This window comes from Oryctolagus cuniculus, chromosome 4 (assembly GCF_051225735.1).
Source record: "Oryctolagus cuniculus isolate XC-2025 breed Fujian yellow rabbit chromosome 4, ASM5122573v1, whole genome shotgun sequence".
In the NCBI taxonomy this organism is placed as follows: Eukaryota; Metazoa; Chordata; class Mammalia; order Lagomorpha; family Leporidae; genus Oryctolagus; species Oryctolagus cuniculus.
Window position 1 is genome coordinate 12,239,676 of NC_142870.1, and position 16,110 is coordinate 12,255,785.

The following is a 16,110-nucleotide window of genomic DNA, read 5'->3' on the forward strand; positions in this document are numbered from 1 at the left end:
CCTAACTGAACAGTCAGACACGTTAGGTCTCTGAAATCTGTTTGAAAGTTTTTAGTCCAGAGCATACTTCCCTAGAAATTGCATGACAAATGATAGTACCTGGCCCAGAGATGGCCAAAGAGAAGGGTAGTTCTGAACCTGGGACTTGACCATTACCTGGGGTGGTCCGGGGGCTGAAGGTAGTAATGGATTGCTTGGTGTGTGTTAGTGCCTCAAAGACTACCTGAAGTAACACTGAGTACTTAGTTTGGGGGAGAAATCCATTTATCTGGGGGAATAATTTCAATAATTTCATCATTTTATCACAAGCAAATTAGGAAGTATTAGTATGGGAACCTATTTTAAATACTAAAAGTAAATTTTGGAAACTGGCCCTGTGGCTCAGTGGGTTAAGCCACTGTCTATAGCACCAGCATCTCATATGGGTGCCGGTTTGAATCCCAGCTGCTCCATTTCCTGTCTAGCTCCCTACTAATGCATCCACATGGGAGACCTGGAGGAGGCTTCTGGCTCCTGGCTCTGGCCTGGCCCAGCCGTGGCCACTGGCAGCCATTTGGGGAGTGAACTAGTGGATGGAAGATCTCTCTCTTTCTCTCTCTCCCACCCACCTCTCCCCCCTCTCTGTAATTCTGATTTATAAATAACTAAAATTTTTTTTTAGGATTTATTTGAGAGGTAGAATTATAGAGAGAGGAAGAGACAGAGAGAAAGGTCTTCCATCCATTGGTCACTCCCCAAATGGCTGCAATGGCCAGAGCTGGGCCAATCCAGAGCCAGGAGCTTCTTCCGGTTCCCCAACATGGATACAGGGGCCCAAGGACTTGGACCATCTTCCAGTGCTTTCCCAGGCCACAGCAGAGAGCTGGACAGGAAGAAAGTAGTCAGGACATGAACCAGCCGCAGATGGAGGCTTATCCTACTACATCAGAGCACTGGCCCCAATAAATAAATCTTTTTTAAAAATAAATCAATTTTGAGTTTAGAAATTTTTTATGCTGAGCTAACATCTTAGATATATATATATATATTTTTTTTTTTTTTTTTTTTTTTTTTTGATAGGCAGAGTGGACAGTGAGAGAGAGAGACAGAGAGAGAAAGGTCTTCCTTTGCCGCTGGTTCACCCTCCAATGGCCGCCGCTGCAGCCGGCGCACCGCGCTGATCCTGGCAGGAGCCAGGAGCCAGGTGCTTTTCCTGGTCTCCCATGGGGTGCAGGGCCCAAGCACCTGGGCCATCCTCCACTGCACTCCCTGGCCATAGCAGAGAGCTGGCCTGGAAGAGGGGCAACCGGGACAGAATCCGGCGCCCCAACCGGGACTAGAACCCGGTGTGCCGGCGCCGCAAGGTGGAGGATTAGCCTATTGAGCCACGGCGCCGGCCAACATCTTAGATATTAGACATCTTTCTCTCTTAACTTTGATTTTATTTTTTAACATTTATTTATTTATTTGAAAAACAGAGTTACAGAGAGGCAAAGATAGAGAGAGGGGTCTTCCATCCTCTGGTTCACTCCCCAGATGGTTACAACAGCTAGAACTGGGCCATCTGAAACCAGAAGCCAGGAGCTCCTTCTGGGTCTCCCATGTGGATGCATGGATCTAAGCACTTAGACCATCTTCTACTGCTTTCCCGGGCCATAACAGAGAGCTGGGTTGGAAGTGCAACAGCCAGGACATGAACCAGTGCCCATATGGGATGCCGGCACTGTAGGTGGTGGCTTTACCTCAACCTTAATTTTTGATGAGTAGCAGAAGTAAGAGGGTTTTATTCCCTCTCTGCATGTCTTTGCCCCAAAATTTCCACAATTAATAGGACAGAGAAGACAGCTTATATTAGAGAAGGGAAAAATAAGTCAGAGTTGGTGTTTATGATTAGAAGATGCTTGACCTCGGATTTCAGGAAGCTGCAGTTTATTCTGTGTGTCAACACTTTTTTTTCTAAACAGTGATAGCTGAAAATATGTGGGATCCTTTTTCTACAACACAGACTTCAAGAATGGTTGGAATTACGCTAAAATTAATAAATGGATATCCTTCAGTAGTAAATGCAGAAAATAAAAATACACAGGTAATGCAATTATTGTCTTCAGGAAGCTTCCCTTGCACCCCCTTCTGAAAATGCCAAAGACTTGAGAGAAGGAGTGGCTATTCTAAACCAGAAATCTCATTTGAGCTGTGGAGGCCTTTTAGAGCCTGAAAAATACAGAATTGGGGTTACTAATTTTCAGTATTAAAAAAAACCTATATGGAAGTAAGATGTTATTAGTCGAGATAGCCTCTTATTTGTACTTTTTTTTTTTTTGACTACCACACTCCCAATTTGACTCATCAAATGTCCCTTTAAGAACAATTTCTGGGGAAAAGAAAATTGTAATACTACTAAAATGGTTAACAACTGATGATCTAAATGTTAAAACATTTAAACAGTGTGTAAAACAACTACATGTTGTTTTGTAACTTCCAAATTTAAAGTTGCTCAGTAGATATTCACTCGAGCTGTTGAAACATGGAAGGGTTTATCGTTGTTGAATTTTCAGCAACCTCATTTTGAGAAGAAGCAGATGTTTCTGATCTTGAATTTTTGAGGGACTGAAAGATTCCTAATGGCTTATGCATGCCACTTTCTGAGGAATGAACTGAGTAGTAAGTATTGATGACTTCAGAGCCTTCTGTGAGGAAATTAAAAAAAAAAAAAACTGAGAAAATGGGTCATTCGAAATCAGTACCCAGTTTTTTTATCATCCTCCACTTTTAACTCTAGGTTTTCCTAAAGGCACTTTTATTGAGAATGAGAAGAACTTTAGATGATGATGTGTTCATGCCTTTGTATCCCAAAAAGTAAGTAACTATGATGAACATTGAAAATAGTATTCTTCATTATCATTCAAAGAAGGCTTCTAAAATTCTGGAGAACTAAAGGTAGATCCAAATAGGAACTCTGCTTGTACCGGGGGGGTCGTTTCCTGAAGCAGAATACAGCATTTAGTGCCCCTGTCCTCCCTCAGTATCTCAGAGTCGATTCCCTTTGCTTTTTCTACATATTATCTTCCTGAATGTAATTGTTAGAAAATTTGGGAAATACTTAATTCTCTTATTTACCTATTTTGCTTATAGAAATCTAGTAATCATATGGCACCTACACATAAAATATTTGACCATGGTCTATTTCTTTTTTTTACTTAGTGTCTTAGAAAACAAAAATTCGGGGCCTTATTTGTTTTTTCAACGACAGTTTTGGTCTTCAGTTAAGGTAAGTGTTTTTAGGATTATTTAAAAACTTCAAGTGTTGTCTAAGTTTGCATATGTTTTTGAAAAGTATTTTAGTGTTTTTTTTTGTTTTTTGTTTTTTTTTTTTAAGATTTATTTATTTACTTGAAAGAGTTACACAGAGAGAGGTCTTCCATCCTCTGGTTCACTCCCCAATTGGCCGCAGTGGCTGGAGCTGCGTTGATCTGAAGCCAAGAGCTTCTTCTGGGTCTCCCACATGGGTGCAAAGGCCCAAGGACCTGGGCCATCTTCTGCTTTCCCAGGCCACAGCAGAGAGCTGGATCGGAAGTAGAGGAACTGGGACTTGAACCAGCGCCCATATGTGATGCCAGCACTGCAGGCAGCGGCTTTACCTGCTACGCTGCAGTGCTGGCCCCCTTAGTGTTTTTTAATTTAAGGGTTATTTGTTTGTTTGTTTCAAAGGTAGAGTGTCAGAGAGAGGGAGAGACCCAGAGAAGGGAAGATCTTCTCTCTGCTGATTCACTCCCCAAATAGCCACAACAACTGGGGCTATCAGGCTGAAGCCAGAAGCCAGGAACTCTGTCCAGGCCCGCGCATGGGTGACAGGGTCCCTAGAACTTGGGCCATCATCTGCTACCTTCCCAAGCATATTAGTGGGAAGCTGAATTGGAAACAGAGCAGCTAGGATTTAAGCTGACACTCTAATGGGGATGCCCCATCTCAGACAACAGCTTAACCTGCTGCACCACAGTGGCAGCCCCATATTTTAGTGTTTCGTTATCTCTATAGGCTTAGATCTATTTGTAAACACAATGTCTCTGCTTTGCAAACTAATTGTATTCCAAAAAATTACCCAGTTCCCACAGGAGAAAATTAATTCCGGGTTTCAAAGTAAGGTCCAAACTGCACAACAAAATGGCTAACTAAGCCACAGTTTATTCAGCAAATAGAGTCCGTGCTCTTCTCAGTTTTGGTGATAATAGTACTGAATAAGGCAGACGTGGAGCCTTCCTGAACTTTATAATCCAGCACGGATGCAGACAGCAAACCAGAGGTGTGCAGACAGCAAACCAGAGGTGTGTGATTTAGGAAAAGGAAAACTGCAGGTGGTATGGGAGCATCTGCCAAGGGGCGCGAGAACTGTGACTAGCCAGTTGTACAAGATGTCGTTCCAACCTGAGGAAGTGAGATTAGGTTATTAGACCAGAAGCTGTTGGCATGCCTCTCATCTGCAGAACGGACTAGAGGACGTGGAAGCACAGGACGGCTAGAGCTCCGGAGGAGGGAAAGGCTCGGGGTGATAAGGACCTTGTGAAAGGCTTTGCTCTTTATCCTGAAAGTTACGGGAAGCCATGGAAGAGTTGTTTTTTCTGTTGACATACACTCGTGCTGTTGAGTGTAGTTTTGTGAGTTCTGATGAATGAATATGGTCATGTCATCAAAGATGTGGAACACTTCATCATCCCTCAGAAGTCCCCTTGTCCCTTTATAGTCCAGCCCATCCTGACCCCTGCCCTCCTCCCTCCTGATCTGCTGGGTGACAGTCTTTGCAAGCATATCTGCTGCAGGGAATTATGTAGCAGGGAGCCTTTCGAGTCTGACTTCTTTCTCTTATGCATTTGAGATCCGTGTGTGTAGTGGTATCTGTAGTTCATCCCTTTTTACTGCTGAGCAATATTCCATCATGAGGTAGATACACAGGGTTGATTTTTGTTGTTTTCATCCATTATCTAATTGAGGGACAGTTGGATTTTTTTCCACTTTGGAGTAATTATTAATAAAGCTATGGTAAGGGTTTTTTGAGTACACGATAGGTTTTCATTTTCACATGGATAAAACAAAAAGCTGTTTCCCAGGGTGTGGACTTAGCCTAGTGGTTAAGATGCTGATTGAGACACCAGGGCCTGGGTTCAGTGCCCGGCTCCCGCTCCTCATTCCAGCCTCCTGTAGTCACCTGAGACCATGGTGATGGCTCAAATAATTGCGTTCCTGCTTCCTGCATGTGACACCTATATTGAGTTCCTAGGGCTTCTGGCTTAGCCCAGGCCATTATGGGGATTTGAGGAGTGAACTAGTCAGGGGAGCACTTGTGTGTGTGCTAGGTGCCTTGCAAATAAATAAAAATGTAGAGGGAAAAAACCCTGTTTTCCAGTGATTATTACTGTTTTGCATTCTTTACAGCAGTATATCAGTGATCTAATTCTTGACTCTGACCACACCTGTGTTGTCGTCATCCCACTAGGTGTATCGTGGTATCTCATTGTGGTTTTCATTTGCACCTCTCTAATGGCTGTGTTGAGCATTCTTTATGCTTTCGTGAACTTGTTTTGCTATCTGTATGTTCACATCTTCACTCATGTTTTAAATTGATCTTTGAGTGCCATGTCCTACGCAGAAGTCCTTTATCAAAGATTTTTTTTTCCAGTCTATGACATGTGCTTTCATTCTGATGTGTGTAGAAGTTAAATTTTGATGAAGTCTTATTTATTCCTTTCTCCTGTTGGGGATTGTGCTTTAGATTTCTAAGAAATTTTTGTCTAAGAGAAGGCCACAAAATTTTTATCCTGTCCTCTTTTTTTTTTTTTTTTTTTTAAGATTTATTTATTTGGCCAGCACCACGGCTCAATAGGCTAATCCTCCACCTCCGGCGCCAGCACACCAGGTTCTAGTCCAGGTTGGGGTGCCGGATTCTGTCCCGGTTGCTCCTCTTCCAGTCCATCTCTCTGCTGTGGCCCGGGAGTGCAGTGGAGGATGGCCCGAGTACTCGGGCCCTGCACCCCATGGGAGACCAGGAGAAGCACCTGGCTCCTGGCTTTGGATCAGCGTGGTGTGCCAGCCGCAGTGGCCATTGGAGAGTGAACCAACGGCAAAGGAAGACCTTTCTCTCTGTCTCTCTCTCTCACTGTCCACTCTGCCTGTCAAAAAAAAAAAAAAAAAGATTAAAAAAAAGATTTATTTATTCATTTGAAAGTCAGCGTTATGCACAGACAGAGGAAGAGAGATTTTCCATCTGCTGAATTATTCCCCAAGTTGCTGCAATGGCCAGGGAGTGCCCACGTGAAACCAGGAGCCAGGAGCTTCAGTCTGGGTCTCCCACGTGATGGCAGGGGTACAAGTACTTGAGCCATCTTCTGCTGCTTTCCCAGGCACATTAGCAGGGAGCTGGATCAGAACAGGAGCAGCTGGAACTTGAACCAATACTCATGGGTGCTGGTGTTGCAGGAGGAGGCTTAACCTGTGCACCGGCAACGCCAGCCCCTCTTATCCTTTCTTCTAGAAGTTTCATGGTTTTAGGTTTACATTTAAATGTATAATCCACTTCAGGTTAATTTTTATTATAGAGTTTGAGGCTTGGATTAAGATTCCTTTGTTCCTGTTTGTTGGAAAGACTATCCTTTCTCCCATTGAATTGCTTTGGTACCTTTTTTGTGATTCATTTGACCATATATGTGTGGGACATGGAAAGGCTTTTAGCAGGGGGTTATGTGAACAAATTGCCACTTTTCAGATAATCTCTCTGGAGCTAGTGTTATGGCACAGTGAGCTAAGATACCACTTAGGATGCCTGCGTTGCGTATTGGAGGGCCTGGTTCAAGTCGTGGGTACTGTGCACTTCTGACCCAGCTTCCTGCTAATTCACCTGCGAGGCAGCATGTGACGGCCCAAATACTTGGGTTCCTGCTGCTCATATAGCACACTCCGATGGCATTTCTGGCTCCTAGCTTCTGTCTGGCCCAGCTGTTGCTGGCATTTGGAGAGTGAATCAGCAGACACGCTCTCTTTTTGTCTGTACTTCTGCCTCTGTCACTTTGCCTTTCAAGATTTTTTTTATTACTTTGCTGTGTTAAGATAACAGATTGAAGAAATAGTAGTGACGAAAATGGGAACTGATGTTTATTGTGTATTGACCCTGTGCCAAGCAGTACCACTCTTTATATAGATTATTTCAGTGAGGCCTCAGAGTGAGTCTGTAAGGCAGACACTGGACTTCTCTCCTGATGGGACGGTAAGGCACAGAGCAGCCCGCCCAGGGTCATTCCTAGCTCAGAACAGTGCCTCTGGGGCAGCGCTCCTCTGCTGGGATGCTGTGAGAGGATACCTAGTGCCCTAACCTTCATTATATATGATGAATCCTCTTGTTTCCCATGCATCTAGAACTAGCTGTGTGTTATTGCCCTGGAGAAAATTGAGTTGAGTTTATTTGCTGAGGATCCCTGCTTGAGAAAGGCTGCTTCATACTCACATTCGTAATCACTGGAATAAATGCAGGTTCTGAAAGAGACGATGGCAGCTTAGATCAGGAGGGTGGCAGTAGCACTCGAGCCGTGAGCACATGAGGAAGTGGCAGAGTCCCAGAACCTGAGGGACAGGGCAAGAGTGACAGCCAGCACGTGGCCTGAGCAGCCGACGGGCAGTGTTGAGAAGTCACTGGACGCTAGGAAGTTTTCTGGTGGGTTGGGGTGGGGCTTCCACGCTGCAGGAATGGCTTTCACTTGGCGTGTATTGAATTGAAGTGGCTTGAGATGTCCAAGGATAGAGCTCTGTCCAGGTTTCTGAGATCTGTTAGCCATGAGTGTTGTAAGTCAGGGAGAAGAATCCCCCATCTTTCTAGGGCAGCATAGGAGTTGCTGAGGCATAATTCTGAATGGAAGACACTGATGGAAGAATCACTGTGGCTCAATAGTACTTCCTGTGGTCCTGGGAAACCGGCATTTGTGCTGATAGATGCGACGGGCACCAGCTGCGTGTGGCAGTCCTCCTGGGGAGTGTGCCGACCCTTCAAAAGTGGGGAGTAGCACTCTGGCAATTTGAAATTGGCAGTTTCATACGTTATTTACTATGTCACTAATTTATACTTACCATTGCTTCTCAATATATTTTTTCTTCTTTCTAGTTATTAGGAAATTTCCTTCAGTGGTATGGCATTTTCTCCAATAAAACTCTTCAGGAGCTATCAATTGATGGTCTGTTAAATAGATATATTCTCATGGCTTTTCAGAATTCAGAATATGGAGATGACAGCATCAAAAAAGCCCAAAATGTGAGTTTAATAATATATATATATAGTATGGTTTCTAAAGCACATAAAGTGAATTAAGTTTTGTTTAAAAAGGGATTTGAGAATTTTATGAAAAATCACTTTGATTATTGGACATGGGATGACATTGATGATTAATGTTTGCCTCCCTGGAATTTCCAAACCTCCATGGCACTTTTTTAATTTTTTTCTTTTAATGTAGCTAATAGAAAATCTTAAATTATATGTAACATTTGCATTATATTTCTTTTCAAATTATTCTTAAAATTTGCATAAAGGGAACAGATTTCATGTATTTCATATATACAGTTTTAAGAACATAATGATACATCCTGCCCTACCCTACCTCACTGCCACCCAAGCTCCTCCTTCCTTATTTTTTTTTTTAATTTTTTCAATGACATACTTTTAATTTACTTTATAATCACAAACTTAACCGTCCACTAAATGAAGAATTCAACAAGTAGTAAGTGGAAAAAAAAACCACTGTTCCTCAGGAGTATAAGCAAGGGCTATAAACAATAATCAAATTCATAGCGTTTTTTATGTAAAAATATAAGTTGTTTTCTTTCTTTTTTTTTTTTTTTTTTTTTTTTTTTTGACAGGCAGAGTGGACAGTGAGAGAGAGAGACAGAGAGAAAGGTCTTCCTTTGCCGTTGGTTCACCCTCCAATGGCCGCTGCGGCCGGCGCACCGCGCTGATCCGATGGCAGGAGCCAGGAGCCAGGTGCTTTTCCTGGTCTCCCATGGGGTGCAGGGCCCAAGCACCTGGGCCATCCTCCACTGCACTCCCGGGCCACAGCAGAGGGCTGGCCTGGAAGAGGGGCAACCGGGACAGAATCCGGCGCCCCGACCGGGACTAGAATCCGGTGTGCCGGCGCCGCTAGGCGGAGGATTAGCCTAGTGAGCCGCGGCGCCGGCCTAAGTTGTTTTCTATGTATAAACACATCTATTTGTCAGTTTTTTTAAGTATTAGTAAAAGTTTTAATTTCTGGGTAGTAACTTCTTAATGGTTGAATTAATGTCATTTTCAGTGTTACTGAATAAATGCATTTTTCTCTGATTTAAGAAATAATTTTAATATCTTTTCCATTGCTGTGATTCATTATGTAATTTGATCTTTAAAAATATTTTGTAAACAGTCATAAAACTAATGAGAATTTGCAAGTTAACGGTAGAGTTTTTTTCCCCTGAACTACATCAAAGTAAGTCGCTAACATAATGCCCCACCTCGCTCAAATAGATTGTGTATATTTCCTGTAAACATAAGGATTAGTCTGATTGCAATATAACCATTCAGTAGCATCAGGAGATAGACCCTCGCTGTGCATGTCATGTAAGTTGTTTCAGTAATACCCTAATAGCTAGGTCCTCTCTCTCATTTCCTTAAACAGAAGGGTTCCTCAGTCTTGGCTGACCTTCAGAGCTTGACACTTTGGAAGATGATAGGCCGGTTGCTTTGTAATGTCCCTCCACTTGCGTTTTGTCTGACAACTCTCTCATGATTAGATTCAGATTCTGGATCTTTGGCGGTATTTATCCCAGATTTCCTGAGCGGAAGTCCCTTAAAATTAAAATTGCCATGTCCCTTCAATTTGAGGGAGGTCCTTTTGCTTTGTGGCATGAAATGTTTCAGCTCATCTTGTGTTTGGACTGCCCCACCCCTGGAATTGGTCGTCTCTCAGGACCATCACTGGGTCCTTTGGTGGTGGGTCTTTTCTACCCACTTGGAGTGATTTCCCCAACTAGACTGCCCTCTTTCAGCCTCGCCTGCTTAAGCTTTGGCGCTCCGTGCCAGGCTGCTGAGACTCGCCCTGGGCTACCCTGTGTTATGGATGCTCTCTTAATCTCACTCTAAGCCAGCGTGGGTCCCCACTCCCAGCATGAATGTCTACTGACTGATGTGTTGGTGGTAGGGGAGAGACTACAACTTCATCATATTTATACTACACATGTTTCCACATTGAGAACTGTTGATACGGGAGAACTCAATTCATTTAGGGCATCCTGGAATACTGGGAATTGAAGCAACTGGCTATCAATTTTATGTATGTAATTCATTTAAATTCCAGACGGATTATTTTTCTTTTGAGTACCTGACCCCATCAGTTGAAGTAACAATTTAGGAATGGTGGCAGAGTTAAATAGGAAGGTTTAAAAAACCGTTCACGGTATATTAAATACTGTAGTCCAGATCAACTCTTCCAGCCAAGCATTTATACCCATTATCTAAACTCAGCTTTTAATGCTTTCTTTTATTCTAACTATTGAATTGTATATCTTTTTTCTGCCTAGGTAATTAATTGTTTCCCCAAACAATGGTTCATGAATCTGAAAGGAGAAAGAACTATTTCTCAGTTAGAAAACTTTTGTCGATACCTTGTACATTTAGCAGATACAATTTACAGAAACAGTATTGGGTGCTCTGATGTAGAGAAAAGAAATGCAAGGTAAGTTTTTTGTAATTACTTAGTAAAACAGTAATCTGGACTTTTCTTTAGTCAGGTTTAGTATTATTGAAATGTTTTAAGTAGATATTTAGATGTTTCCTTTGTATTGTAAATTATCAAAATACACATATTTTTTGTATTTGCCGTTTTTAATCTTGTTTCAATATGTTATTTATGAAGGTATTAAAAATTCTGGTAAGGACTTTGCCCCTGGGGAATGAGTAAGACATTATTTTCCGTGTTTCCTCCATGAAGAATCGGGTGGATCCCTGGTTCTTAGAGTGTGAGGAACTTTGACCTTGACCGTGACCTTGACCTTGAAAGATTCATTATGCAGATGGAAACTCTGGGGTAGATGAGCATTTAGACACGAGTTCCCCACAGTTAAATCCCAGTTTTGCAGCATCCGTACTCCATGTTGTGTGTGTGAGTTTGGGTTTTGTTTAATTTTTTAATCCATAGCATGGACTCCTGATTTTGGGGAACAGATTATGCATAATTTTTGTTAAGGGCTATAAGGAAGGAATGGAGGAACCATTATCCTTTCTGTGGACATTCATGTAATGAGTGTTCAGTAATTTTGGGATTAACTTTGAGCATAAAATGTAAATAACAACTTAGTTTGAAAGTTTTCTTTTTAGGGCTGGCGCCACGGCTAATTCTCTGCCTGCAGCGCCGGCACCCCGGGTTCTAGTTCCGGTTGGGGCACCAGATTCTGTCCCGTTGCTCCTCTTCCAGTCCATCTCTCTGCTGTGGCCCAGGAGTGCAGTGGAGGATGGCCCACGTGCTTGGGCCCTGCACTTGCATGGGAGACCAGGAGGAGGCACCTTGCTCCTGGCTCGGATTGGTACAGCGCACCGGCTGTGGTGGCCATTTTGGGGGGTGAACCAACGGAAGGAAACCTTTCTCTGTCTTTCTCTCTCACTATGTAACTCTGCCTGTCAAAAAAGAAGTTTTCTTTTTAATATTTTTATTTCATATATTCTTCCTGATGTCAGAGTTTGGTTTTGTTCCATCACAGCTTGTGTGTATCCATGTGACAGAACTTTGCGTGTCCTCATTTTCCTTTCTCTTGTTGTCTTGTGAGACAATTTGCTGTCTTTCACAGTAAAATTTTAAAAGTGGAAGCAAAGTATGTAGTGGTAAAAGTTCTTTGGCAGGTGATTTTGGTTTGTTTTAACTTTGTTCTTTGTCATTTTGGTTTTGATTGGTATCCTTGGCACTAATTGTTTTAAGTAGATAAGTTCTGTTTTTTAAACATTGATTTACGTATATTCAACAGAATTATTGGGAGTTAAATATCAACAAGCAGTATTCATTAACTCTTCTATAATACAGTAATTCAGCAACTATTTAAGTGCCTGTTCTGTGCAGTACACATAAAGTAGGTTGCAAAGTTTTACAAATTGTAGTCCTTTCCTAGAAGGTGCTTACTACAGTTTTGTAAAGGAGATAAGACAGTTAACAATGGCATAGTGTATGGCTTTTCTCGTGAGTGGTTCAAATTACATGTTCAGTCGTTCTTAAGGTGTGGCTCCTGGGCCAGCAGCATCAGCGTAGTGAGGAGCTGGCTAGGAAAGCGAGGTCTCAGGCCCCACTCCAGGCCTGTTGTGGGTGTAGGACCGGGTAATCTGTTTTAACAGCCTTCTAGGTCATCCCTATGTGTGCTAAAACCACTTCCTAAGAAGAGTAGGAACGATTAGTAGCTGGGATGATAAGGAAAGCCAGCGTAGGCTTTGTCTAGTGAGTTTCGGAGGAGGAGAAGTTAGGCTGGGTCTTGATGAGTTGGTGATGAAGATACACAGATACGGCTGGTTCCAGATGTGCTCCAAAAGACCTGGGACTCTGGTTTGGGGAGGAGTCTAGAAACATGGCTTTCTCTTCTTTTTAGATACTAATGAAAATTGTTGATCTGAATAATGGATCTCCTGCCTCTGGGCTACATATTTAAGCATATACAAGCTTTATTTTATATGGATAAACATAATTTTTTTTTCTTGCCTTAGATCGTATATCTCTGAGCTGTTTTCCTTCTTTAAAAATGTTCAGAAAAATTGCAGTCTGTAAATAAACAGTCATAAAGTCACTTGATAAATTTTGCTTTAATGTACTAATAACAAGATGCTGTTATGTATTTTTCTCTTTTAGGGAAAACATAAAACAGATAATAAAACTCCTTGCAAGTGTTCGTGCTTTGGATCATGCTATGTCTGTTGCAAGTGACCACAATGTGAAAGAATTCAAGTCTTTAATTGAAGGAAAATAGATCTGTGAGACTGAAAAGCCTGCTTGTTTTAATACCATTCCCAATGTATAAATTTTGTATATATGTAAAGTTTCTTAAACTGTAAAATACTGATTCTTGTTTTAATACAAAAAACATTATATTCAATACTGTGTCCTTAAATGAGATTTCTTCAGAATGAAAGGAATTCAGCTTATTTCCAGGAGTCTATGAATGTTTTCCTTACTGCCTGTCATACTTTGTTTACACAAGTATTTTGTATGGTCACTCAAATTAACCCTCTCAGTTACTTGTCCTCTGTACGCGATGTGTGCAGTGTAGATTGTGTGATTATGCATTTCCATGTCTATGCCGCCGTGGGCTTACTTTCACACTGGAGATTGGCAGTGTTTTCTGCAGAGGAAGCCTCCTCACAGGGAAATGGCCTCGCAGCAAATTGAGGGAAATGACTACACTACTGCAACAGAAGGGCTGCCAGGTGACTAAATGATCACCCTTTGGTTAGCGTGGCTCTCAGCAGAGCTGTGCTGCCTGAAAATGGGGAGTTTTAGTGGACTTAGTCCTTGAGTGACTGTAGACGTTCTCCCTCGGATCAGCGTCACAGTCAAGTGTGGGTTTAATGTGGACTCTAAATAATATATGCAACGTAGTCTCAGATGGAACATAGAAGTTTAATTTTTGAAAATAATGATTCCACCACCTAACTGCATGGTTTGTGCTGACCATCCTGTCTCATTCATTTTTCTCCCTGCCCAGCTTACAGATACATGCATTTGAATTTTAGTAGTCTCTCATGATATTTAAAAATCCCACATATGTGAGTTATATATGCAATAAAGATTACTCCTTGCTGATTAGCCACACCCAGGCAATTTAATATCCATGGTCTTCTATAATGTTTATACCACATTGTAAATATTCAGAGAACTTGTTTTAAAGTTTATGCTTTCTGAATCTGTGATTTTCAAAAAAGGAACTTTTTGGAAATTAAGGACTATTGTTTGATAATTGTATATGTAATTAAGCTTTAGCCAAGCATTAAATTAATTTTTAAATATATTCTTTGTTGAATTTTACTGGCATTTAAAATGACTAATATAGAGAGACTATAAGTAGGCCCATATGTACTCTTGGTCAGGTAATACTTAGAACAGTGTCAAACACTCTAGTTGCTATGTCAGTTGTTTTACAAACTTTTTTAAACTTTGCACAGCAGAGAGAGAAAGCACAGAGAACTCCCATCTACTGGTTCACTCTAAGATGCCCACAGCAGTCAGGGCTGGGCCAGGCCAAACTCCATCCAGGTCTCCTGCATGGGAAACAGGGGCCTCGCTGCCTTGGCTGCCACCTGCTACCTTCCAGGTTGTGTATCAGCAGGAAGGTGGGGGAGAGTGGTGCTGGACTCAAATCTGGACACTCCAGTACACCCAGCTGGCAGTGATCGCTAGGCCAAACACCTGCCACACTCTGTCCATTGCATCGGGCAGGGACACCGCTTATCCCTACCTGCTCGCTCTAGATGAATCCTTCGTTACACCTAGTGGTCTACTAAGTAGAATTAGATCAGAGCACGTATTCTCAACTTAAGTGGGATAAAATGTACAAACACGTGTGGCATATCACAGGCATATCATTGGGGTCTTAAACTATGTTTCCAAACCCATTAGACAATCACTCTTCCTGTAACTGTTGAAGATTATTTCTTGTTTGAAAAGCAGAGTGACAGAGAAAGAGATCTTTATCTGCTGATTCATTTCCTCAGATGGCTGCAACAGCTGGGGATGGTCCAGGCCAAAATCAGGAGTCCAGAACTCCATCCGAGTCTCCCACATGGCTTGCAGGGACCCAGATACTTCAGCCTCCCTTTGTTACCTTCCCAGGGGTATTAGTAAAGAGCTCGGTCTCGGTCAGAAGCAGAGTAGCTGGGACCCCAGTCTGGGATGTTGGCATTGCAAGTGGCGCCTTAATCTGCATTGCCACAACACCGGCCCCTGTTATATCTGTTTTTAAGAACTCTTAGAATACACTCCGAAATGTTCTATGAAATCCATCATGTTAATCTAGGTTTCAGGTAAGAGTTTGAATATTGTTCTAGAACTTTGATATAAAGTGATTTCAGCCATAGAACTGTATATAAAGAATGGTTTTCATATCTTCAACCAAATTCTTCATTCCTGAAATAGCTGAAGGGCATTATTTTTTGTGAAAGGAATTTTCAAATTCATAGCTAAAATTGACTTTAATAAAACTGAGGGGAGCTGATGTTGTGCCACAGATTAAGCTACCACTTGCTGTGCTGGCATCCTAGTTCAAGTCCCAATTGCTCCACTTCCGCTCCAGCTCCTGCTAATGCACCTAGAAAGCAGCAGAAGATGGCCAAGTACTTGGACCCCTGCCACGCACATGGGCGATCTGGATGCAGTTCCAGACTCCTGGCTTTGGCCTAGCCCAGCCCCAGCCATTGCGGCCCTTTGGGGAATTAATCAGCTGATGGAATATCTCTCTCCCTCTCTGTCATTGTGCCTTTCAAATAAATCTTCCAAAAGCTGTTTTTTTTTTCTTTTGAAGCAATGTATAAATTAACTCCAAAAAAAGGTGAGAAGCATTTTTGAAAAAGGAAAGTTATTAAAATAATATCAACCACAACATAAAGTGTGGTTAGTATATTACAGTCTGTGATGGTGACTCGCCCATATGCCTGTCCATGCCACTGGTGTCTTAATGCCAGCCGCCTGCTCGTCTGCCCGCAGGCTTTTCCCTTGGCTTGTGCAACAGGCTGAAGTGTCCTGGAGCTACTGTCTCTGGGAGCGGCCCTCAGCCAACTCACTGATGTCTTAGGTAGGAAAACAGTATGGTTCCCATCATCTCTCGGTGTTCTTTGGTTGCTGTGAGCCACAGTTGCTTGTAGTGATACCTTTCTTGGCCCCTAGAATTGGCCAGAAATTGCACAAATCTTAACAGTAAATACCTTAAGTATATTAACATGTAGAAGTCAAGGTAATTGTGGTATAACTGGTAATCAGTAAGGCTTGCCTGCTTTGTGCAGTTCAGGGAGTTTTGAGAAAAGCTTCATTTTGTTTTAGATGCTAATTCTTGAAATCCTGAAATCCAGTATAAAGATGATCAAATGTAACCAGCTGCAAGAGACAATAT

At 42.1% G+C, this 16,110-nt stretch overlaps 1 protein-coding gene across 2 annotated transcripts in view; it reads left to right on the forward strand.

Moving 5' to 3' along the window:
• PAXBP1 (PAX3 and PAX7 binding protein 1) overlaps positions 1 to 14,016 on the forward strand; it is a 40,325-nt gene extending 26,309 nt beyond the window's left edge. Inside the window, exons 13-18 of one of the 2 annotated variants that reach the window (XR_016232054.1) lie at positions 1,944 to 2,065; positions 2,759 to 2,835; positions 3,181 to 3,247; positions 8,120 to 8,266; positions 10,558 to 10,712; positions 12,861 to 14,016. Coding sequence is in view for 1 of the 2 variants with exons in the window: in NM_001171418.1 (NP_001164889.1) it covers positions 1,944 to 2,065; positions 2,759 to 2,835; positions 3,181 to 3,247; positions 8,120 to 8,266; positions 10,558 to 10,712; positions 12,861 to 12,978 (686 nt within the window). In the remaining variant the exon portion in view is untranslated. 2 annotated transcript variants of the gene reach the window in all.
• Positions 14,017 to 16,110: the final 2,094 nt, after the last annotated feature.